Source organism: Amphiprion ocellaris, chromosome 5, assembly GCF_022539595.1.
Source record: "Amphiprion ocellaris isolate individual 3 ecotype Okinawa chromosome 5, ASM2253959v1, whole genome shotgun sequence".
NCBI classification, from domain to species: Eukaryota; Metazoa; Chordata; class Actinopteri; family Pomacentridae; genus Amphiprion; species Amphiprion ocellaris.
Window position 1 is genome coordinate 29,047,539 of NC_072770.1, and position 26,399 is coordinate 29,073,937.

A 26,399-nucleotide genomic window follows, 5' to 3' on the forward strand; every position below is an offset into this window, starting at 1 on the left:
AAACTGAGATCTTCTTCCTCCTTGTCAAGGCTAACATTTGCAAACACAACATGGGGACGTGCCCATATCACTCCAATACATTAGACCCAATTTCCTCGGGAAAAACAAATAAAGTTGCTCAACAGAAACACAGATGCACAGACAACAAACAGACAGAAAAATGTTTAAATTGAAGCACAAATGCTACCAGGGGCAGTCAAATTGTGTTTATATATTAACACAGGCCACTTAAGGAGTTATTTTCTTTGTGCTCTGTACCAACATTGTCATCTTATCCATAGACACAGCAAGACAGTCCAGAGGTCAAACTTGCTGGTCTCCTCCTGTGTGTAATTTGCATGTTCTCCCTGTACCTACTTGAGTTTTCTCCTTCCACAGTCCTAAGAAATGTGTGGCGATTCTAAATTAGTTGTCTGTCTCTATATTATAGCCCTGCGATGAGCTGGTGACTTGTCCAGTGTGTCTCCCACCTCTCGTCCAGTGTTGGCTGGGACCCAGACACCTGCCATCAGCTAATGGATGGATGTACGAACCCTGGAAGGTAGAATGTAAGTGCATTTACTCTGCTACTGCACTTAGGGACAATTTCAAGGTATTCATACTTTCTCTAAGTATTTCCAGCTGGGAGCATTTTTTGAAAATTGCCAAGTGTAGCACATTCGGTGAGGGAGGCCGCCCCTTACTAGTGTGTCTAAAATGCACGCAACATTAGTTATGCTTCATTTATGTTACATCTAATTTGGTGAAATTGCAGCTGAGAATTTTTAGAACAGCTTCAATAACACCAGTGATAATGGACTCATTGTTATTTGCTCTCTAATTTAGTTTTGATCAGAAAGAGGTAAAAATGGCTATTTTCGCTGGGTTTTCACACCTCACTCTGACCTGGTGATGGAGACACTGACATATTTAAAAATTCTCCCATGTGTCTCTTATCTATAGAGCACAAAGTTGTTCATGTTCAGCCTAGAGTTTTGCTGTTTTTACTGACTAAATAGTTCAGGCGAAGCTTTCAAGCAATTGCCAAGGGCCTAAAAGGTTAAGCAGCCTAACTGCATATAGAGTTGCTAAAACTACCTCCACCTCCAGTATTAATAGTGCTGCATATTATCAGTCACAGGGGGGATTTTTCCTGCAAAATAAGTTCTTTTGCTTTTAATGCTTTGAGTGAATTTAGCTGAAAACACCTCTGCAGGATTTTAAACACAACTTTTACTTGTAGTATTATCCTAATGCTTGGTTGGCATTTTTGACTTGTAAAGAATACGATAAAAGGAATAGGAACACGTGTTGTTTTCAAGAGGGCTGGAAAATGGAGAATGTCTGCAGATTTGCAACCACTTTTATGACGTGCATGAAAAAATACAGATTTGAGCAATAGGTGTTGCTTCAGTAGTGAGTCTGAACAAAGCCACTGCCAAATTCAAGTCACAGTGAATCACATGCACCGATGCCACAGATATATAATATCGTTTATGTTTCACGATGAAGAGAAACATCAACTTTACTAGGCCAGCGTGACCTTTTAAAGATAACACTGAAAAGAACGGCTGACTGCCACTAAGCGATTACAGAGGAACACTGGTGAATCAACAGACAGCGTTATTGCACAACAGGAGGAAACACCACAAACGACCCGTTGAAAGTGTGCAGGTGGGCGGGCAGATACACTTCCCGTATACAAACACATCCAAGAAGCGGTGTTGAACAGGGGAAGAGGGGTGTAACACAACTCTGACCATGAACCTCTCTCTATTCACATCACAAAATGACACACAAGACAAAGAAAGATAGTTCCTCTTTAATTTAATCTTTATTTATTTTGCGACAGAGGTAGAAATCAGCACACAATATGTACAGTATTTCACTTGTTAATTACCTTGTTTCGTTACTGCACTAACCCTAAATGTAATCTTCATTCAGACACATTTTGGAGTCACTAATGATGCGGTTGTGTTTGTTTAGAAGCATCCTCTTTTGCATGTCAAACTGCTACATGTCTTGATTACCTTTTTTCACCATCTAATATGTTTGGATTGAGCTCTAACTACCAGGATTCAAATTAGTTTTTGTAGCAATTAGTCACACGTGTTTCAAGCTTTGAGTGCTGATTGTCTGACACAACAGATGAAATTGCTGTGTACTAGACTTCTCTGTAATTGGTGCCAGATAATATAATTAAGAATAACAACCCTCATTAGCACAACTTTCAGGCGAGTGCTGCCCCACGAAGGAGAGAGGTGTTTCAGTTTGTTGTGTTTTCTTGTCACCGGCTTAATATCTTCATTGTTTGCAGGCTCATAAAACCCACTGCTGAATGTGTACAAACACAAACTACAAATCAGCCATTTTTCAGCCTTTTGATACTTTGTCTTTTCCTCTGACCTCATTAAACCTCATTGTGTAGATGACAGTTTAAAGCCTTGGCCACAAACTGTGCTAACATGTCGGATGAAGGTGACAAAAGAGTTAAAGGGACCGTAAAGCACTTTTATTACAATAAATAATCCAATATGTCATGTGTTACTGGCTGAATGTGAACACATGCACTCATGTGGCAGTTTACAGCTAAAACTAATGCAGTCTAGTACAACAGTCGTGTAATAAATCATCCCTTCGTGAAAGCTATAAGGGAAGTGTAAAGATTAATGTGGAGGCTGCTGTTTGTGCTGCTGCCGTATACTGACGGTTGTTTCTATCATTTTGTCCACCTCATGAGTATCAGTAGAGTGTAGACTGAATAATACACCAATAAAACACTTCTCTGTAGAGACTGAGATGGATTTATTTGGGATTTCTGAAGCACAGTACCATCAACACATATGCAGAGATGAATAAATCAGCTGTATTTATTAGTTTTAACAGTCTCTAAAACTCCAAACAAACAATGTGTTATTTTCTGTAGCTAAATACTTTCATTAGTTCAAAATTAATATGTGCAAGCAGTGATGTAGAATTAAGAAAAGTTATAAAGGTGACAAAATGTGTTTAAGCATGTTTTTTTTTCAGTCATTTAGGCAGAAGAAGGCTGTTCAGGACTACAAACAAAGCATTTGGTATCATTTCTCTTTTTAATTGTAAAAGAAAAATCATTTAAAATAAAATAATGATTCCTTTAGGACAGAAGTATAAACCGACGAAACAAAAAAATACCCAAAAACAAAAGAAATCTTTGACATTTTGTTTTGTTCAACTGTGTAGCAATCATGCATGAAAGTCTACATAACATAACACTAAAACTCCCACAAAAGTGCATGGGGGGAGGAAAAGGAGGGGTGCATTTACAGGAAAGCACCTAAAATTCACCTCAAAGGAGATGGAACATCCAATGACATTTATAAATGAACACAGGCCATTTGTTTTTCTAAGGAGGGTGCTCTGCCAGAAATTGTTCTTCCAAATATATAAATATATGTACAGATGGCTCACTGTTTTTCACATACAGCGATACTTAGCTTATAAACAACAATGCACTGCCACGGAGTGAACTACCCAAAATAATATATTAAAAGTTTAAAAGTAGCCACATCTCAACTTGCAACATCACATGTTTTTTCTCGCACATAATCATATCTATACTTAAACCCATCATCAGAACTGATAAAATTAGCACCAAACCACAGCAACAGCAAGATACAGTCCTTCAAGGTTCAAACGATAACAGGATCCCTCTGTTATTCACTGTTCAATTTCTTAGTGGCTTATTTAGGGTCCTTGGCAGGCGCAGCGGTGAAAAAAACTCTTGCTTCAGGGGGCAAAAGTTTACGGATAAAACGGATCACTCAGGAGATTACTCCCATGTACGTAACACGGATGCCTAGAACACAAACAAAGAGCATTATGTTGCTCAGCTGTATTTCAGCTGCAGAGTTTGTGTGAGACCAAGTGCCTCTCCAAACTTATCCCCCACCGTTTGCCTTTCATATCGCCAAATGAAAAGCTAAGCTCCGTTTGTTTTCTTTGTGCATATCCTCCTGCTGCCATAGGATTCTCCTTGTAGCTGTTTAAATGAAACATCTTTTTTTTTCATGCATCCACTCAGAGCAGTGTTTTTCAATCAGATTAGTACAGCACATTCTGTTCTGTTTCACTTCCTGATGACTGTGCAGCCTGTATCCCTGAATGAACTCACCCGCGTGCTTCTGGTTACATCGAGACTCACACAGACGTATTCTTGCAACTGCCTTTCAGATTTGAGCACTTTGTACAACATTTCATAAATGTGTTAGGTAATTTTCAGGAAGATCTGCTGTTTGTTGGTTTATTTTGACAAAGAATACATGACTTTTTGATGGTGAAAGCTGAGGTGGCAAACAGTAATAATCCGTAAAGCTCAAAATACAAGTGATAAATCTCTACGTGTGTCATCCACATATTCTTATTATATATGTATGAAACAGAAACAAACAGCTGATTTAACTTCTTCAACCATCTAATTTTCCTGTTTCCTACCACACGGCTGCTTTCACCAGAACAGAAACAAGATGTTTGTGATGTTTCAGGAAGGAAAATAACATCTCAAGTCATGTGTGACTATAGAAATCTATTCATGCATTTCTGTCCAGCTCAGCAAAGGTCAGCTCAGTTCATTTTGACCTCCAAAACAGCACTAGAAGGCAGATGGAAGTGCCAACAAAGCTACCAGAACACTGCGGCTCGAGAGTTTGGGAAAAACAAACAAATCTCTACTCGAGTTAGCCGTCTTGAAGTTTTCCTTTTCTGTCTAAACGCTTTAGCTATCTATGCATTTATTTTTAGTTGTTTAGGGTGAGACGTGATGCATGATGAGGTTGTGGTTGTGTTTTTAGAACACAAGATCACAATCATTGTGTTTCTGTTCTATTTTTTTTTTTTTTTTTTTGAATAAGATGTTCTAAAACCAGACTGTGTGAAACCTAGTTTCTTCCGATAAGCAGATGCTCAGCAGATTACTCAGCCAGTTGACAACATCCCTGTGGGTCTGCAGAAACAGGTTCACTTGTGTTATGTCACCTTTATAATTAACAGGATCATCATGTTCCCTTCAGCAGACGCCTGCTGTCTGCCAGCAGCGTTGGTCAGACAGTGTCCTCAGCACCTCTTATTATGGGATTTACCCACCAGGAACCGGCAACAAAGTGCTTGAGCATCCCAGCTCAGGCATTAAAGAATAAACACAGTTTTCTCACAGTGTCTCACAAAAACAAATCTTTTTAACTTATCGGCCAGGATGGGCCCACACTTGTGATTTATGCCATATTTTGAAGTTTTTAAACATTTCAACATGCAAGAATGAGGTGAACATAAATACAAGAATCAGCCATAAAACATGCTATAGTTCAAACAGTATATATTGGACTACTGACGCTGGTATCCTCAGACCACAAAAGCACAAAAGCAAAGCTATAAAAATCTTTTATGACTGTTAAGGGAATTTCAGCAGCCCCTGCACACCGCCGATGTAAATGTCTGGCCTCAGTAACAGTCTGAGTTCATCAGAGACTCTGATCCAATCTTAAACATATCAACTCTGCATGCCATTATCAGCAGATTATCATTATTTAACCACAATACAGCAGATTAGAGTCATAATGAAATGGCCTTTTGAAAACATAAAGAGTTCATGTAAATGCAGCGGCTGTGGGTTTCCGTGTGGGGAAAGTCTCCTGACAGGCTGTTCTAAGTCTGTATTTAGAAAACTTTTGGGAATTAAGGATTATTTTACTGGATTCACAATACGCTCACGGTTCAGATAATATATTAACAGATTCTTCTATCCGCAGCAGAACCTGACAGCTGTGAGAAGTTTGACTGGCCAACATAAATCAACTTTTATGACTTTTTTTAAAGGCCATATTAAATATAACCACAAAAACCAACCACAAACAACCGTGCTAGTCTTTGATCAGTTTTTCACAGCATCTTGTTAAAAAGTAAAACTTGTAATGGGAGCGCTTTGTTCTGCTTCACACTCCCTCGGTTCACTGTGTGTGTTTCAGCACAGTTTAGATATAGTGGTTGCTCAGTACTTCTGATACAATTCAGGTGAACTTACTGTACTTCGTTGTATTTCCCTGATAACTCTAATCTCCTTTTTGTGCAGAGTAATATTTGAACTGCAAACCTAGCCTCCATAAAATATAATGCATTTTACTACATGTGCACCAGGTTTATTAATATTTTTAAACTTCATGGCTTGACAGTAACTATGATCTTCACTACTACAATTCACAGTACTTTCAATGTTACTTCTTTTCTAAAATCTAAAACTTATTAGCCAACAGATCTACCACATAGTTCAAAGAATAAATATTGCATTCACGCTGCTTTTTCCATGAAGTCTTTACAGGATGGATAGAGTTCATTACTGAGTTTTCACTTTGATGAAACTTTAAGCACTTTGATAGCAACAGTGGGAGTTTTTACTGTCAGTATTTACTTCAGTGTACTTCAGTTCTGTGGCTTTTATTACAGTAAAGTGTGGGGTTGGAACATATTTATACGAGTGCTGTAATTACCTGTAATTATAAGTTTTCATTTAACTCTTTGTCAGGGGCTGGAAGCACTTCATTATTTACTTGTACTTAAATGATGGCAAGATGGAAACTTAATTAGTCTAGCAAGGCTTGGAGGTAAGTGTATTAACTCAACAGATTTGCAAAAAAAAAAAAGAATCTGCAGCTCTATCTGCTTGCAAAAACATTTTTAAAAAATCATAATGCAGAATGAAACATCTACACACAAAATCAGACTTGTAAATATGACTTAGCTCCAGGCTGCTTGTGGTATTGTTTTTTCTTCCTTTCTAGCTTTACAGAAAGGATCTGAATAGTTGTAAACACCGCAGTAATGTAAACATTAGTTGTTTGGGAAAAGATGACAAATGATCTCCACCCAGGCAAAAATAAAAATAAAAATCTGTGCGCATTTGAGGAGATCCCTGCCTACCTACCTACCTGCCTACCGTGGAGTTAAGTTAGACTTTAACCATGAACATGTCCGATCAACAGAGATTTTTAAAAAAGGAGGAAAAAAAGGCGCCTTGTTTTTGTTTGTCACCGTCCATTTTACTGACAGTAATCCGTCTGAGCGCTCGTCTTATCGGCCACTGAGGTGTGCTTTTATTTCGGTGCTTACACATCCCCGCCTGGTGATACGTGTTGTCAGCTGAGCGGAGAGAGAGAGAGAGAGAGAGAGAGAGAGAGAGAGAGAGAGAGAGAGAGAGAGAGAGAGAGAGAGAGAGAGAGAGAGAGAGAGAGAGAGAGAGAGAGAGAGAGAGAGAGAGAGAGAGAGAGAGAGAGAGAGAGAGGACAGCCTGCTGCGGTACAGCCTGTTCCCGGCCTGGCTCGGCACGGAACGGGTTACAGGGTCAGGGTGTCTATTGGAACACAGTGTTCTCATCAGCGGCGGCGGTGTGGTACAGCTACAGTACAGCCGGAACATTGTGTTACTTTGTGGCTGCTTTCCAAGACCTGCCCTTAATTTTACACTAAACGCCCTCCCACAACTCTACACGTTCCTTCTCTCTCTCTCTCCCTCTCTCTCCCCCCCCCTCTCTCTCGTGGGTCTCTACCTCTATCTCCCTGTGTCATTTTAAAGTCTAAGCTCCATGTGGCTACTACTACTACACCGGCATCGTCACCGGAGAGCCAAGGCACAAAAGAGGGGCGAGAGAGGAGGCAAAACAGAGACGCTACCCTACACCCAGAACATTTAGTACCCTGGATATGAGACGAGGAGGGAATTAGGAGGAAAGGAGAAAAAGGAGAAAAACAAAACCCACCGATTGACATATCAGCCGCTTCGATTTTTTTACACAACACCACAGGAAAATGTAAGTCAATTTATTTCCTCTTTTCTGTGCGTAAAAGATTAATTTAGGAGTCAATTAAGCCATAATGGTTTCCTTGCGCTTTTCTGCTCGCGCCTGCCTGACTTCCACTTGTTATACATCTTTTTATTATCCACAGTCTGCCGTGATCCACCGGTTAGAATAAAAGAATAAAATAGCGGGGCTGCATGTGGAGCCATAGGATGGATGCCGAATTGGCCACACGTGTGGGGGCATTTGAGGCTACAGCTGTATTCTACTGCGCTCTGGAAAATAAGGTCTGATTAAAGGCTGTGTGTGTTTGTAGGTGAGAGAGTGCGGTGAATGTGGCACTTGGCTGTGCTGTCTCAGCGGAGGTGGATGAGGACAACAGTTTACATCCAGAAACCCTGTAGGCTTAGGTGTATCTTCATAAATGACAGGTTGTGTAACTGTTTTCTCAGAACTGTGACGGTACACCGTGGGTTCATTCTGCAACCCTGCTCATTTTTGAACCAAGTTGCACATTACTGGGCATGATGGTGGCCTCTGGATAACTTCAGAAATGCATGGGTGCCACCGTGCATGTGTTTAGATTTAGTCTAAAGGTGGGCAGATGGAAGCAGATGTGGCCCTCCTGAAATGGACTCAGGTAGGAGTCCCACAGATGAATCACCCTGCCTCGGGGAGAGAGTTAACCAAGATAAATGACTTATATGTCCAAGAACACTAAAAGATAAATAATTGAAAAGCCACCACAGTGTTGCCTTACACCTGAAAAAACAAAGCACCTAGAATTGAGGGTTTGTGGTGTCACGTCATGTTAAAAGTAGCACTAAAACCCTCTGCAGCTTTCCCAAAAACATGATACCCCTTAACTTCACAGCATCATTGGAACACCCTGTGATGGAGGCTGTGAGGTGGAAATTTAAAAAAAGAAAAGAAAGACAGAGCACTCTCATGTTAGACAAAGCTCTGCTTCAGGATGTCAGCTTATAGGTCTGCCATGTACACTGTGTACTCACATGTTCACATGTGAATCAGCAGTGGAGCACGGATGTGAGACAGAATGTACAGATACTGTGTGCGTATGTGAAGGTGCTGTTTGCTTCATTGTGTTCTTGTTCCTGCATTCCTCCGCAGGCTATCAGAGTTTAGGTACATGAAGTCTACGTGCCTTCTTAATTTGTAAATATTTGCAGCTTGGTTCCCTTTTTCCAGTGTTTACTAGTACGATTCATAAGCAAACAAATTAAATGTTACTATCGACTCAATAGGTAACTTTTACTTATGTGAAATTAATAATGATACAATACATCACATTTATGCTCCCGTCGATTTATCCCAATTTAAATCACGTGCTAATGCAAATAAAAAGGTAGGCTTAATCTGACTTAATAAAATCAGCCTTTTTTCTTTGTCCAAAATTTGAAGCTGAGATGTATGTGAGGGGGTCTCAGATTGGTGAACACCATCAGGCTTTGCCAGCGGGGAACTGTGAATAGAAGGAACATTGTGTTCAGAGACACACACACACACACACACACACACACACACACACGCACATGCACGAGTTGCATCTAAAATAAAATCCATGAAATTTAAAAGACACGGGACAAGGTGCTGCTGCTGAGAAATGGATATTTTGCGCTGCTGAAGAGTTCCATGTACAAACATTTGATCTGCTGAAAGTGGCACCAAAGTGAGGGAGCCGAATAAACTGTACAGATGTCAAAAAGACAAATCTTTCTGGTTTCACCCTTGTGGGTTCAGCTTACACTTCTTTAGATCTCATTTGTTGCGTGTTGATACGATTAAGTACAAATTTTGCGGCTTAATTCTTGTGTTTACATTCTCTTGGAGACCTGCAGCAGAGCATAGTTTTTATGCATCTGGCATGTAAAGGATGTCAGACGGGACAGAAGATGGAAAAATCCGGAAGAACTGATGCAGGGAACGAGGAGCTGCTGTTCCTCTCTGTTAGAACAACCTGCCCCTGAGCAAAGTTTAGCCTCAAATCATCTCCGTGGAAATGTTAAGTGGCTGCTGCTGTGTGCTGTCCGGTGTACCCCACCCTGTCCCCCGCATCAGTCCCCCGGCCTCTACAGTCAGAAGGATTTTATGTAGTTTGCCAAAGGCAATGTGATTTAAATGTGTTTTAAACACAAAAACAGAAGAGCAAAGGTCTGTCTACACTTCTGGACCTAAACTGGGGTGAGAATTAAGGTGTGATAGTGATTAAACATCAGTGAGATGATCTCACATCCTTATTTATACAGTTCCTCTTATAAACACAAGAGATACAAATAAACAAAACAAAACAAAAAACCCCACAGACTTTATTTAAGTCTTTTTCTCTATGGATTCACTGATGTACAACCAGCATGCATTCAAGCATTTATTTAATTAAAATTAAACCACGTTTTGCTTGCAATACATTGATTTTAAAAAGAAAATGTCCTGTCTTCTTTGCTTGCACTTGTTGGTCAGTGTGAAAACACAAATTGCTTGTCCAAATGCGGAGTCCAAAAATTGCACATTGATTTCTGCCTTACCAAAAACTCCACAGCAGAAAATGCTCCCTGAAAAAAATAGCTTCATTATGTTTAGAAAAAGTATATTTTGTATCCAGTTTGGCCCGATAACTGTGTGCAAACGAAGAGACTATTTTAGCTGAAAATATTATACGTCTAAATATAATAATGTTCCTACAGGGAGAGCTCTACACGATTGTCTTTGACAAGCAAAAAAGCATTTGTTGGTCTGCCTGACATGTTCTGTCTCATTGTAAAAGTTATTGCAATTCACTGCTCCGGCCAACAGTGCTAACCTTAGTAACATCTCAACACGGAGCGCAGCAGCTGTGATCTGATGTGAGCAAGTGTTAACGACTCAGCTGTTGCATGTGATAATAATCACTGGATAGTGTTTGCCAACATGCTTAACATAGCTAAGTAGCTTTTTCATTGTCTTCAGACAATGTCAAGATTATTGTGTCAGGGCGGGCTGCTAGTCGTGTGCGTTGGTGCAGAAACATGTAGACAACAATTGCTGCTGTGATGAGAGAAGCAACATTTAGCAGCTGTAGCATCAACATGTAATTAGTTTTATTGCTCTGGCAAAGCTGCCGCCGAAAGTCTTTTTGCCACATGGAGGCGTGAAATGCTGGCAGCTAACTTCTGTCTATCTGTCAGTCTGTCAGGATGGATATCAAAGATTTTTGGTGCAGAAATGTTTCCTTCAGTGTCAGATGTTCTATTTCCTTATTATTTATTGTCACTGGATTATGATTTGAAATTTGAGTACTTCTTGTACTCGGGCAAGGTACTTTTGCCACTGCTTGTGTTTAGATAGCATTTTACATTTGATTGCATTTCAATTCCTGGGGAAAAGCATTTATCCAAGGTAAAACACTTCCGTGGTATTAAGTTTAAAATATACGATCTTTGGTCTCTACTTTTTATTTTTAAAGTATCATTTAGGTGCAGCACCAAACCAATCGTACTGGCACTATTATAGAAAAAAATAATTAAATGACATATAGTTGTCGTGAAATTATGAATTACTCTACTTCTGCTTCTAAAAATAAATATCAAACTTTAATACCTTTTCGGTACACTACAGACAGGTAGGAAAAGTAAGGCCACATTTGTAACATATTCATTTATTCTTAGATAAGATTGTCTTCATTTTACAAATTGACATGTATTTATATTTGTTTTCTTCACTGTGATTCTAGAAAGACTGTTGGTATTTAGATAGCATGTTCCATATTTATCATCCCTCTTTCCCCCACTGCACCCTGTCTTCCCCCGTCTCCCATCCCCCTCCCTTTTCCCACTGCCCTGTGCACAAGCACAAATGTGCACAGGGCACTCTGGAATAGTGTTGTGCAAATTGGTCCGAGAGACTTATCAGTCCCATTTTCAAGGCTGTGCTCTGACACCGGATTTTCTTTCAGTGCTCACTGCTCGTAGAGATATTCACTGAATCTGACAAAAAGTGTACAGGATTAGAATCCCTGACTTTACCTTTGAATTAAAAAAAAAAAGTCAAATATCTCTAAGCAAGTCTCCAAAAAAAGATGATACCACTAACCAAAACTCAACTATCATATTAGTACTAGATTAAAAAGTATATCTATCTATATTTGTGTAAGACAGGATATCAGAACTTGTTAATACAAATTAGTAAAACTTAAAGTACAAAAAGATGGCATGTCTTAACACAATATAAAGTATATCTCTACAATAGTGTTACGCAGTGGTTCATAATGATTTTGTAAAAGGGGAGAATGACAGTTTTTAGTCTGATTTACATGCTTTTATTTTGGTAAGAAAGCTAGTTCATTTATATACAATATCTGTATATAGTGAAGTAAAATATAAGAAAACACAAGAAAAAGAGAGTTATCTGGATATGATGATCCTTCACTTTATATTTTATTTGGCTAAAACAGTCAATACATTAAAGAAAAGCTGCAGAGAGACCCAGGAGAGTTTACATTAAATCATACTACTATTATACATACTGTATCACAGCACTGGAAGACAAGACCAAACCCCGATAAGATATTATATCAGTGTATCACCCCAGTTCCCTGGTCAAAATCAACATTTTCACCTGTGTCATCCTAAACACGAATAGAGATAACGTGACTCTATTTGTGATGCTGCAGCTTTATCAGTACAGTGTGTGCGAGTGTGGTTGAGCCCACGCTTTCTCTGTGCATATGAGGCTTTTTTAAGAGAGAAATCTGGAATAGTGTTGAAATGCTTCTTAGAAAATAAGCAGTGGGGACGTCTTATTCTGAATGAGGCTTGACTGTACTGCGGATTTAATTTCGGTGCCCGTGAAATACCCAGATGTCATTTATGGGCTGTCAAAGTGCACAAAGGGCCATAAAGGAACAGTGTTGTACATACTGTACCTCTGTGAGTACAGTGCATGTTACAAAATACAATGTGTGAAGTAAGCAACATCTTGCTGCCTTTAGGTTTATAGTTATGCAATTATCTGTGAAACTGAAACTGGAAATATATTTCTGGTGCTGGACATAGATTTAGAACACGTGTCCTTAAATAGCTGCAAGTTATGTAATGTGGTGGAAAAAGTCATATTTACTGGGTGGATTATGGAGATCTCATTGATAGTTTTTATCCAAGACCGTCATTTTTCCAGTCCTGCTCCACAATCATGCGTCGCTTTTCTTGTTTTAAATTCCCAGAGTGAAATAAAGAGACACACGGACATGTAGTTAACGGTGCTCTGATTGCTAACATGTCGGCTTGTGTGTTTATATCTTTTGCAGTGTTACTGTGTGATGCCCACACACAGAAATGACCACTGATCAAGATTTGTCTATGGATGGCCAGTCAGCCAGAGCTGTGCTTGCTGCAAAGGGCATTGATGTAACACCCAATAAAGACCAAGGAGTTATCAAGGTATTTATTGTCATTGCTACCGTTTATTTGTCTATTTTATACAAGGAGGAGAATTAAAAATCACAGAGGGATTATAGTGACTGTTTGATGCTGCTTTGATAGTACGTCTCAAGCCTCTAGAGAAGGTAGGTGTTATAGGAACAGTGTACTTTATTAACTTCCACAGTTGTTCTTACTCATTACAAGCTTCATGAGGATTAGACACAGCTCCACATCTCCAGGAATGTTTGAAGTTCACACTTCCTCTTTCAGCTGATCTGCGTATTTCCAGTTTGTCGCTATCAGTCTTTTAGCCGTCACGCATCCGGTTGTTACACTTTACATTGTTGTGTTTGGACCAGGTTCCTTCAACAGTGAAATCAAAGAGGTACATTGCTGGATGGCAACCAACAGTATTGCCAAGAAGCTTTCCCAGAGATTGCATAATGTTCTACTGGAGTGCAACCTTAAACCATATCATAAAAAGTGCCTTTATCTGGTTTGCAATGACAACAAAGATCAGAGCTAAAAATACCCATCCTATGTGATCTGTCAGGGGTTTGTACAAAATTACAATTGATCATTTTTTTCTTTAGCAATGTAAATGCCTTGAGAAGTGCTTTCCAGGCATGATCCCATTCTTCAGTTGCAAAGGATATACTAAAGTCAGATTGTTGCTTCAAATTTTATTGTACAAAGTAAGACTCCTGTCATGTTTTTTGTGTCTCCTCCTCTTTGGGTCTTACAGCTGCTCTCTCTGTAATTTCCTTTGTCCAGTGGTTAGTTGAAGTGGAAATGTGTCTTTGTGTGTGCAGGTGGTGAAACGTCAGGGACTAGATGGAGACCGGCCAATGATCGGGGACAGAGTAACGGTCCACTACACTGGGAAGCTGCTCACGGGGAAGAAATTTGACTGCAGTCGAGATCGTAAAGAACCTTTTTCCTTCAATGTAGGCAAAGGTAGGTGACTTTACATAACTGTCAAAACTGATGGTACTTCAGTGTTGTCTCTTTATTAAAGGAGTAGTTTAACATTTTCGAAAATATATTTATATACTTGCTGGGAGTTTGATGAGACAGATGTTACTCTCATTTCAGTTCATTAAATATGAAGCTTCAGCCAGCTACCGGTTAGCTTAGCATGAAGCATGGAAAATAGGTAGCCTCACTCTGTCCTGCTAATTTGCTTCATTAATGATGTTACCAAAAAAAAGCAATCAATTTGTCTTACATTTTTCCAAGTGCCCACGGGTGTTACTAATACAAAATACTGACTGATATTGAAATATTTGCATTTTAAGATTTTTTTCCATACTTGTCTCCTCTCAGCTCTGTGAAAACACAGCCTGCAGTTCAGCCGATAGCCCCTGAATTATTGTCATGTGACTGCTGGTCACATCTGAGTCAGTAATGACTTCTTAGCTGCGCAGATTTTTTCTCTCGAATATAGTGCATAGCTAGTTGCTCCGTGTTTTTAGATTCATGCTAAGCTAGGCTAACATCTTCTGGCAGTACCTTCATATTTCACAAACAGATTTGACAGTATATCAAACTTTTCACCCCATTTTTAGTGACAAAGTGATTGAAATGTCTTGACCGAAATAACGATCAATTCCTTTAAATTTCAGATGATTGTATGTATATTTGTTACATAACCTTTGAGGCATTTTTTTAAAAAAAAGGCAACAAAATCCCTTCATATTTTAAATTTGTTTCATCCACTCCCATGCAGGACAAGTCCTCAAAGCCTGGGACATCGGCGTGCTGTCCATGCAGCGAGGTGAGGTGTGCACGTTCTTGTGTAAACCGGAGTACGCTTATGGAGCTGCTGGAAATCCCAACAAAATTCCTCCCTGTTCTCCAGTAGTGTTCGAGGTAGGTGTGCCTGCGTCACTGCTGCCTTTTGTGCCGTGCATTAATTCTGCGTCGCACCGAGGGACTTTGATAATTGAGGAGTACGGCTCGTGTCTCTGCAGATAGAGCTCTCTGGTCATAAAATTAACTGGTTTGTCTATTTTAATCCCCTTCACTCAAACAGCCAGTGTAGTCCAGTCTGTCAGCCTGGACCTCAATGGGGATACAGATCTGATTATTCTGAAATTCTATTTCATTAAATAGATTATTCTATAAATATCTCATCAAAGATATTTATAATTTAAAGCTGGGGAAATTCAAAAGAGATGTAGTCAGCAGCTCTGCTTTACAAGTCACCCCCCTCTATAAACACAATTTATTCATAAACATGAAGGCTTTACCCCCATTTTACACCTTTTGTCGGTGTTTCAACTTTGCAGACTAACTGTGTCAGATGTTAACAAGTGTTTTATAGCAAGGTGTTGACTTCACATGTGACTGATGATTATATTATGCAAAAACAGACCTATTAAGGTTATATTAGGTTATAAATTAATGTATTTTTTTAACCATTAAAAATACTCCAGCTTGCATCCATATGTGGAGGCTGGTGTCTAAACTTATGAGTACAACCACAGTGAAAAATCTTTGTAATAATATAAAACAGTTCTTCAAAGCATTAAATGAAATTGTTGTCACCCATAAAATCTAAAACATTTAATTTAATTTAATTTAATTTTTATGAATTTACTACACAATACCAATACTTAATCTAGTGTGTTTTTGGCTATGTATGAAATGTTGTTATGCTGCCTTATAATATAAATATGGTGCAGTAAACCTCTACTGAATCTTGTTGCTCTTACTCTAAATCCCACAGACAACTGAAGGAACAGTCATTGCAAACTTGAGTCAATTTTTGTTTAAATCCAGAGAACGTTATTTTAAAAGTTAGCAGAGATTCAAAAGTTTCCAAAGACATCCAGGGTGAAATTGAGGAAGTTGTGTCCAAAATGATGAATGAGACATCAGTAAAGCGTTGGATAATAAAATCTAGCTTCAATAAAGAGCTACAACAATGCTGATGTATTTGTAGACACACTAAAGAGGTGGAATAAGAGGAAGCCCAAAAGGCACATTGTCTTTCAAAAAAATTGCCAGAATCTGTAAAAACAGAAAGCATTGTTTGATTCTTAACTTTCTGATGATCCGTCGACTACTTAGTCAATGTTCAATTAAGTCGTGAAAACTTAGCCACATCTAAGCTAAAATTGTGATTTTCATTAAAATCTCTTTATTCTACATGTCTTATTAAAGCATCTGCCAAAAGAGAAATATTTGCTCTAACCAGGTTTGGTAAAAGATAATTAGAATTTTCTGCCTCTTGGCACAACTGAGAAACCTTGCCTGACTCTGTAACTAACAGTCCTGTGAATAATAAAATTGAGGAACTTTTCGACTAAATGGGGCTAAACTGCAGGCTGTGTTTACACAGAGCAGAGAGAGGACAAGTCTGGAAACTAATTAAAAATATTAGTAGTAAAACATTTATAGTATATAGAGCCACTTTTCTTCCAGTATTGGTAACACATGTGGGCACTTGGAAAAAATGTTCAAATTGATTCTGGTTTTTCTTTCAACCTTTGTAAAATAAGTAAATAAAGATATTAAACTTGTGTTTTTTCCTCTCGTATGATTTATGTCTGTGTCATACTGAAGAACACAGAATACACTGCGTCATTTACAGTTAGATCCTGACTGATCCTGTCCTTCATGTTGGGAATAATTTAATATTTAATGAAGTTACCGCTGTTATGTCACATGAGTAAATGTGCACTGGAGAGGTTTTTGAGTTCTTTCTACTTCTAGCTGTGGTTGTACTGTTTCCACAGAGGTCAGGACTTTATATTTTCGTGAAAAATGAGCCCTCAGCAAGTAAAAATGTGACAGGAGCAAAAATGCTCCTGTCACAATTGATATTTAGTCATTTTGCATGGGAAAGACATTTACTGGTAATAACTGGCTGATCCATTGTATTTATCCTATTAGACATATAATGTATACACACACACTGTATGTCTGAGTTCACAGTGTACTTTTATCTCCAACAGTCATCATTATGTCTTCATTTGTTTTCTTGTTTTCTGTGATGACTCCTACTTATTTTTCGTTATGTATTTGGTTTTCTCCACCCACACCTACTGTAGCACCATATACAAAGCTCTGCAGAGCTGGAATTTGTATTCTGCCTTATATCACTATTTGTGAAGAACAATGATGGAATCAATTTTTGCAACAACGCAGATGGAGCTGCTCAAGTTTGAAGGTGAGGCGCTCACGGACGACGGCGGCATCGTAAGGAGAATAAAGGTCAAAGGGGACGGTTACACTAATCCCAACGATGGAGCAAGTGTTGACGGTAACAAGATTATTTGTTTCTTAGATAATTATGGATATTGTGTTAAATAACAAGTACATTAAATGGTAACATCAGAGGTTAAGCTGTGTCATGTGTCCCACAGTGCACCTGCAGGGAAGTTGTGGAGGCCGATTGTTTGACTGCAGGGACGTCAGCTTTGTTGTTGGTGAAGGTGAGGATAAAGGCATTCCCCTGGGAGTGGACCGAGCCTTAGACAAGATGCAGAAAGGAGAGTGCTGCGTACTTTACTTAAAACCAAAGTAAGTTACTAACAAAGCTTAGAATCTGTTTGCTCTCTCGATGTACATACAGTGAAGCCTCTCTGTGGGGTTTCTTTGTGAATTATGTCAGCTGGATTTTCATGCTGCGTTGGCTCATTCATTACACTTGTAAGCCCACAATGCGATTATGTTCCCCGGAACTGTTTACTTGATGGGACTTACAGTGCTGCTTCCAGTAAACTTTCATATGGGTGACCAGGTGGGGTCACTGAAAATCATTTGGTTGTTACACAGAATCCAAAAGTCATAACTGAATTTTAGGAATTCTATGCACTTTAGTTTGTTATTTTACAGTTATTGTCATTAACTGTCTGATGTGCATAGACTAACATAGACAGGAATAGTTAGCATTTTGGTTATTGGGAAGACCACCTTTCAAAATAGCCCAGGAGATGATGCTGCTGTAGTTGTACGGAAAAAATTCACTTACAGACAAGACAACCAAAGTATATTTCAATACAGACAATTTTGTCCATGTGTGATGATAATTTATTAACTACATCAACCTATGGAACAATAAAGTCTGTTTTGTTTATACGAGGTTACCTTTTGCCATATTTTGGTGCTTATTTTAATAATTAGAGAGGCCAGATCCACTCACACTGCTGCAAATATCCTGATGTGAAACAAAAAAATCTGCCTAGTACAAAAACACCTCTTGTAACTGAAAAATATTGTGACTTTAGTTAATGGATCAGAATTTTACAGTAAAATATTATCCAGCTGCGATGGAGCTCATGATTCCAATGTGTGACAAACAATGTAACTGCAGCCTAGAAACTATGTCTCTTTGTGTGGCAGCTCACCCGTCTGAACACAGAATACACTGCGTCATTTACGGTTAGATCCTGACTGATCCTGTCCTTCATGTTGGGGATAATTTAATATTTAATGAAGTTACTGCTGTTATGTCACATGGATGCAACTCTCTTGTTCATATGGGTCCTGCTACTGTTTGATGCTGCATGTGTGTGATAAATGTGGAGGACAGGTTCTAGCAAACTAAATTTCAGCTCCTGCTAATGTTTTGCCAAAATCCAGATTGCATTCATTATTATTAAAATTTGATGTGACTGTATTTGTTGTAGCAAACTTTCAGTTTGTAATAGATGTGAAACTGAGGAGCAAAGAGAATGAGATGAAACTCGACATACGTTAAAAAATGTTCTGTAATTTTGGTGAGGTCTGTGTGGGTACTGCTGTCAACTGAAGGCATGCAAACTGCATCTTTTGCTCTCTTTGGTATGTTTATGGACGGGTTATAAAGCCAACTGGCTGCTGTTTTGCATCTCTGTTGCAGGTCAGTTAATGCTGCTTTCACTTGCACTGGGATACTGTAGTTCCATTAACTGAAACTTACACATGGGAGGTTCGTTAAGTATAGTCAATGAATTATACTCAGATCTAGGATGGCCACTGGGGTTTCAGTGGGGCTTCAGGGTGGCTGTGGCCAGTGTTTGAGAAGTGCTCTACGTAGTAACATTTATGTTTCACACAGTGTGCAGTCACAAATCATCAAATCTCTGACAATTTAATCGTAGTCTTTTCAGTGGTGGAAAACACTCACTGAAAGTAATCTCAGTATGAATGAATGTCTACATAGTGTGGATATGGTACTGATACTGACCAAGTGATATACTTCACTGGTCAAAAACGTACATGTACAGTGGTTTCCACGTCTAAACTGTCAGGCTCACAGTCTAAAAGGCTTGAAATTTATCATTATTTCTGCTCATAGTATTCTCCTTTCATAAAAATAGCTCATATGTAACTTAGTTCAGCTCGCTTTTCATGTAGTTTTGTTTGTAGTTTTGTTTCCCCTTTTTTAAATTAGAATTTTTCATTTAAGCATAAATTACATGCAAACAATAAAGGTGGAAAATATGAACGGAAAACACATGCTCAGTAAAGCCCAGACCACAGTGTATCACTCCCTAAATTTAAATGTCACAAACGTCAATCAAATAGACAGGAAAACAGAGGGATTATAGAAACAAACAGTACACAGTGTACTGCCCTAACCACATCATATCATTCCCACAGCTGTGCCCACACCAGCCCTCCCCGTCATCCCTTCAGGCAAAAGCAAAACAAAGTACTGGTGATAAGTACTAGGAATACATAGCACACTAAGTTCAAACTAAAAGTTCAAGTAGCCTAATAACACAGGAACAAACCTAAAGGGATACAAACAAAAGACGTAAATGTTTCTACGGTTCAAATAAGAAAAAAATCCATACTTATCTCTAGAGAGGAACTTTTCCATCCGTTTCTGCAAATGCGCCAAAAATCTTTTTCAGACACTCCAAAATTTCCTGAAATGTGTTGTATATTTCTTGCGGTATATGTGTAATCATACCATATGCTCTTCAATCACTTCCACTTAGCATATTATAGCTTTTCCAGTTAAGAATTATTCGCCTCTCTGCTTTCAAAGTATACACGTTCACTGTGCATTCTGGATCTGTTTTATATTTAAATCCTTGGATGTATAATATAAATTCTTAGTCTAAACACAAGTCTATTAAAACCAACTGTTGCCCAACCATGTTGGGTAGTTTTTTCCATAAATTCATCACAAATTCCCTCAAAAATGAAAGCGGGTTTATTTTACATGTTTGCATTTTGAGACTGTGTTTTGAATAGAAGTTTTTACTGGGGTATTATATTATGTTACAGGCAGGATTATGACTCTTAATGTCATGTTTCAAAATAACTGTTCTTTTTTTTTTTCCAATTTCTTTAGTGTTGTTAACAGGCTCATGTCTTTTATGTTTACAGATATGGCTTTGGAAGCGAAGGTAAACCAGAGTACAACATTGGACCAGACAAAGACGTTGTATATGAAGTTACCCTCAAAGACTTTCAAAGGGTGAGCACTAGTTTTTACTTTCTATGGTTTAATGAATAAAACAACACATTAGATTAGAACTGAATAGAAGAATGTGCAATTTTGGACTTGGGATTGGCTTTTCATTTCTTTCTATCTACTCCATAGCATAGTTATGTACATACTTTGATCTAAAACATAATATCTAAATTAATTCACTCTCTGGGAATTTCCTAAAGGCTAAAGAATCCTGGGAAATGGACTTGAGTGAAAAGCTGGATTTGGTTGGTGACGTGAAGAATAAAGGGAATCAGTATTTTAAGGTACATTTCCTATGCTGGTCTTATGTCTTATCAAAAGATAATTTTTATCTTGTTTCTATCTTTGTAAGTAGCTGTTCTGTTTCTTTATTAGGCAGGACGGTACTACCAGGCAGTCATCCAGTACCAGCGCATCACTTCGTGGTTGGAGATGGAGTGTGGTTCTGGAATCGAGCAACAGAAGAGGATACAAGACTATATCGTGACAGCTCACCTTAACTTGGCGCTGTGTTTCCTGCGGATAAAAGAGTTTTCACAAGTCATAGACAACTGCAACAAGGTGAGCTGCATGACCCTGATGATGCTCCATGTCCTCCCTCAGTGCAGCTGCTGAATGTCCTGCGTAGTTTTTGTTGCTAATTGATATTGCGACGCTGTGTATGTTTGTGTCAGGTAATTGAGCTTGATAAGAGCAATGAGAAGGCTCTGTATCGTCGGGGGGAAGCCCGGCTCCTCCGCAACGAGTTTAGCCTGGCCATGGCGGACTTTCAGCAAGTGCTGCAAGTCAACTCCTCAAATCGTGCAGCTCGTGCTCAGATTTCCATCTGCCAGAGCAAGATTAAGGAACATCATGAACAGGACAAGAAAACCTACGCCAACATGTTCCAAAAATTTGCAGAACGGGATGCCAAGGTCTGTAAAATCACTACCCTTGGCTAAATGTAGAACATGTTGTCAGCCTGACTTGTTTTTGTGCTTTGCTCTTCCCCACTTTTTCATTTTGTTTCTTTTTCTGTTCTTTTTTCTATTTCTTTTCTCTTCCTTGAGAAATCACCATGTTTCCTAGAGTTTTACTAATAAACTAACAGTTGTTTTGGGATATTTTACAATGGAAAAACTAAATTGAAACAAAACAGCACCCATGGCACCCATTGCATTTATTTGTATTGAGGCAAATAAACAAGACAACTAAGCTTCACAACCACTAAGAGGTGGAGTTATTTTATTTCAGCCTGTACTGTAACAGGACCAGGTCTTTTATTTTTCCAGCTCTGGAAGATACATAAGAGGCTTTTTAGGCATGTCTGACTTCTGTAACTCCTTTCAGAATAAGTACATTTACCTTTTCTATTACTCATGATCGGCCATTTTGGGAATTATGGTGTAAGTTACTGATCCATCCCTCCAGTTCAGTTAACATTCTGGCACTAAACTGTGCTTCTGTATCATCCCAGCACTTCTACAGGGTGATACTGACCTCTAGTGTTGAGATTGAGTTTCTCATCTATTGATGCCGAATCCCTTTTCTGTCAAAAACAATGTCAAGAGCATTTAAAGCAAAAACACAATATTAATTTCATTGAAGTCAAAATAGTCTTCATTTATTTAAATTAAATTCTGTTTACCTAATTTTTGGAGACACATTTTATAAAATGGATAAATTGCTTGAGTGTTCAGGATGTATTGATTTCTATCATATTTCAGCTGGTCTTTAGGTATGAAGTATCACAAGAAATTCTCTTTTAGACGGCTGTAGTCATTCGTACTTCATCTGAAACATTGTGTCTCCTGAACAGACGAGGAGGACGAAGAGGAGGCGGGATGAGAGCGAGAGGAGCGGCATGAACGGAGAAGTGGGCATTAAACGGCGGCGGAGGAGTCAGGACTGCCTGCCATAACAGTGACGTTTGAGGGGGAGAAGAGAAAGCTTCCCTTTGCTTTCCAGGTCGGGGGCAGAGGCAGGAATGAAGTTAAATAAAAACCTCTAATCCAAACTTCTTTATCCCCAAATCCAGCGTGACCATTCCCGCATATAAAGTAGAGCGTAAGCAGGGACGTTTGCAAGCCACACAGCATTTCCCGTCACATGGACTGTCCAACTGCCAGGACGCAGCTCCCAGTGGATTTAGTTCTACAGAATCAGTGAGGTAAGACTGGTGAGCACTTCAAGCCCCCGTATTTTATTTTGAAAAACTATGGTTTGATTACTTCAAGAATGCAAAGAAATCTCATTTTCTTTGTCGTTAGCCTACTGTGTAGAGTTGTCATGTGCCTCCACAGTGTGCTTCTGATTCCAAAACCACACTTGTTGGTTTTCAGACCTCTGACTTGTGTTTGGTATTAAGCCTTTTTTCGGGGCAGCAGCATGCATGCACCATGAGGTGTTTGGGATTCAGACTTGAAACTTTGCTAATTTTTAAATGTGCAATATGTATTTAGATAAAAGGTTTAACAAGTTCTGTTAGCTCAGTGGTATGTTAAACAAAAATACAATCAATCCTGCATTTCTGTTTTGGCCACAACTTTGAATTTGGTTGACAATGAAGAATCAGAGTATAGGCACTTACATAAGCCTACGTTCACTTAGAGTTGGAATATTGTTAAAATCTGCAAATCAATGACTTTAAAAAATATTCTCCTGACCTAAATGTTTAATATGGTCTTAAATCACAGACACAAAGCATAAATTCTCACCAGACACCAAAAGCATTTAGCAGAATCTGAAAAAAGCACAAACTACAGATTGTAAATTCTATAAAATCACGACTCTGAAATTGTACAATACTCACAATTTAGAGCATTTGGTTATTGCAACTCAATTGTTATGAGATTTATTTCCAGCATTCGGCTGTTTCCTATAAAGCCAAATCACTACCTGGTCCTGCAAACCCAAACTGAGGTCTGGAGTTATTATTTCCACAAAACACAATTCAAATTTGGTGCTTGGTTTTGGGCAAAGATGAGGCATTGTTTTCCTAATATGAGCCAGGCAGCGGTCATGCACTAAAATAATTTATTCCTGAATACATGCATGCTGAAATCTTGTATTTTAACCATTAACCATGTGAGGCAGTAAATGTAGTTTATTTTACAAGAAGCCAATCTTGTATTGTAGTTGATCAAGCAAGCAAACAACAGAAGATAGTTGTCTGTTGAGTGATAACAGGTGAATTCTGTGGACTGATGGCAGCTGCAAAAACTTTAATAAAATAAAAAAAAATACAACAGAGAAAATATACACATATAAAAATGAATGTTTTCGCTCCTGAGCTTCAATAGAATTTAGTGACTGATGACTCAAACTTTCTTCTTCTGTTGCACTTATTGTACGTTGATCTGTCAGCTAATTGCATAAAGAGCATGGCACAATCTCCGATGCACATAAAACCGTCATTGAGCAGGTAAATACATGCAGCATTATTTCAGCTGATCAAAAAAAAAATTATGATTGAAACCGACCACAAAATGAATGCACTGCATTTCTGCCTTTGTATTTAGCAGGGTAAATGTAGTGAGTACAAGTGAGTGAGGGACATAAAAACTGCAATTTAGCTTTAAAAATAATCCGAACCACAGCTTTCTTTCAGCTTTTAACAAATGTCATGAATTTTTCTGTTTTGGTAATGTGATCAGCTACATATCTTTACATTTGTGCAGTTATTTTTGCCTCAGTCCTGAAACAGGTGTTTATTTCGCACTCAATCTACTCTTTTTTAAACTTTTATTTTTAAGTGTGTGAATGTTAGTGTAGTGGACAATGATGCACTTTGGTAACTGTTAAACCAACACTGTTATCTTTTCATAAACTGTCTGGATGAAATCTAGACAATAATTTTGAGATGTTTTATAAACATTGGTTCAGAATGAAAACCTCAGCTGTCTTAAATATTTTGTGTAAAAAAAAAAAAAATCAACAGTGTGTGTGTGTGTGTGTCGATACGTATTGTTGTATGTTAACAAGGTTTTTAAACAGCTTGTTGCTAAATGTTTTCAAGTACTGCTGGCTCTAAACACTCAAACATTTTGTACAGTGGAGATGAGCATGAAGTACTTTTTCTAGCCATTATAAATTGTATTTAAGAATATACAGACTATTTTACCCCACTGTCAACTACAGCTAAAAGTAAAAGATTGACAGGCCTCCTACTGCTACATTGACCATTTTGATAACTTGGACAAAAGAAAATTCCAGGAGTTATTTTGACAAAGAAGCAGGATAAAAAGAAACGGGGCGTTAAACTGCAGTATGGCCAATGTGAGATTAAATTCAAATTGAAATGTTATGTCATAAAAAAATGTTTACATGTATCCAGAAGATTATTCCCCTGTAAAGCAAAAAAATGTGATCAATGTTTTAAACCGGCATTTATGCAAAAGAAATATTTTCAGAAAAAAAACTGCATATGGTACCTTTGTTCATGTCCTCTTTATATATTTTTTTATTTTTTTGCACTTTAAAAGCATTAAATAAATCCAAGAGTTGCATTTAAAGAGCAATGTCATCTGCAGGTCACTATATTACTGTGTAATTACATCTTTACAGAGCTTTTAGCATTGGAAGAGCTTTTCTCACAAAAATGGTTAAATGGGGAGAAGTTTTTAGCTTTCATCAAAATTATGTATGTCAAGTTAATATATGAGTTGACATAAAACTACTTGAATTGCTATTTTTCTGTGTTTTATAACTGAAAATCTTGTTCCAAGTATGTTCCATGTAGAATATATTAGATACTTATATAGACATAGTTCAAGCATATTTCAACCAGGCATGTCTTTGAAGCTCATATGTGAAGTGAATGAGAGCTGCAGATTTTTACTGACACCCAGGATTCGGTGATAGACTGTATAATAAAGTTGGACGTAGCAACTGGCTCCAAAAATGAAGCCTACCTGAAAGTGTCAAAAACTTGCAGTACCACCACGTCCGACAGGGGGTGGCTCCATAACGCTCCATAGACCCCAAATCTACAAACTGAAACAGGAAAGACCGCTTTTCTACAGCTCAGGATTTTTTTCATTAGTTTTCATGGTGAAAACCAGAGATCAGGTGGCCAAGCTGAAAAAAAAAACAAAAAAAACCCAAAACAATATTCAATTTTAAATAAAGCCTTAAAGTTTTAGTCCAGGCAGGGGGCGGGGCTACGTGATTGACAGTCTGGTCTGGAAAGATTGACAGGTCCTATGGAGGAGGCAGCCCGGATGCTCATTCATCGTAAACTCTGTCCTCCTCCTTTGGATTAATTCTGATATAACTGTTAGTTTATTTATCGGTGGAGCAGCAGACAGTTTTCCTGCCCGTTGGCTTGTTTTAACCAGTTTTCTACCTTCGGCTGATTCTACCAGCAGACACTGAAAAGACTCTGATAGTTTGGTAAGTAAATGTTCATTTTCTTAATGGTGCTGATTTTAATGCACTTTATATGAAACTTTAAGTGTCAGATATAATGTATGCCATGCACTCCAGATGTTGGTGGGGTTTATTTCTGTGTGCGTTGACCAGAGAAGAGAGTTAGTATCCAGTAAATATTACCTTTTATGTGAATTAGCAAAACTAGCTGCTCAGTCGTAGCCTGATTAAAGTTGATGTAGCAGCATTAAGCTAAAAATGTTTGTGTTGTGTAGTGTAATGTAGTACTTTTAGTTAATAAAACTGTCTGTGGAGATGCTGGTTCACATCGATGTAACATTTAGAAAACCTAAATGTGATTAAAACATTAAGGTTAAGGTTCTGTGTTGTCAGTAGTCCTGAACATCTGCTGAGT

At 38.4% G+C, this 26,399-nt stretch overlaps 1 protein-coding gene across 1 annotated transcript; it reads left to right on the forward strand.

Annotated features, from left to right (window-relative positions):
• The first annotated feature begins 7,406 nt into the window (after positions 1-7,406).
• On the forward strand, positions 7,407-25,128 carry fkbp5 (FKBP prolyl isomerase 5). Its single transcript, XM_023280262.3, is given in 12 exon segments — positions 7,407-7,813; positions 13,101-13,233; positions 14,028-14,172; positions 14,945-15,087; positions 17,371-17,485; positions 17,589-17,745; positions 20,548-20,638; positions 20,836-20,919; positions 21,011-21,196; positions 21,310-21,549; positions 22,434-22,526; positions 22,529-25,128. Coding segments are annotated over 11 exon segments (1,446 nt in total). The 5' UTR covers positions 7,407-7,813; positions 13,101-13,128; the 3' UTR covers positions 22,616-25,128.
• Positions 25,129-26,399: the final 1,271 nt, after the last annotated feature.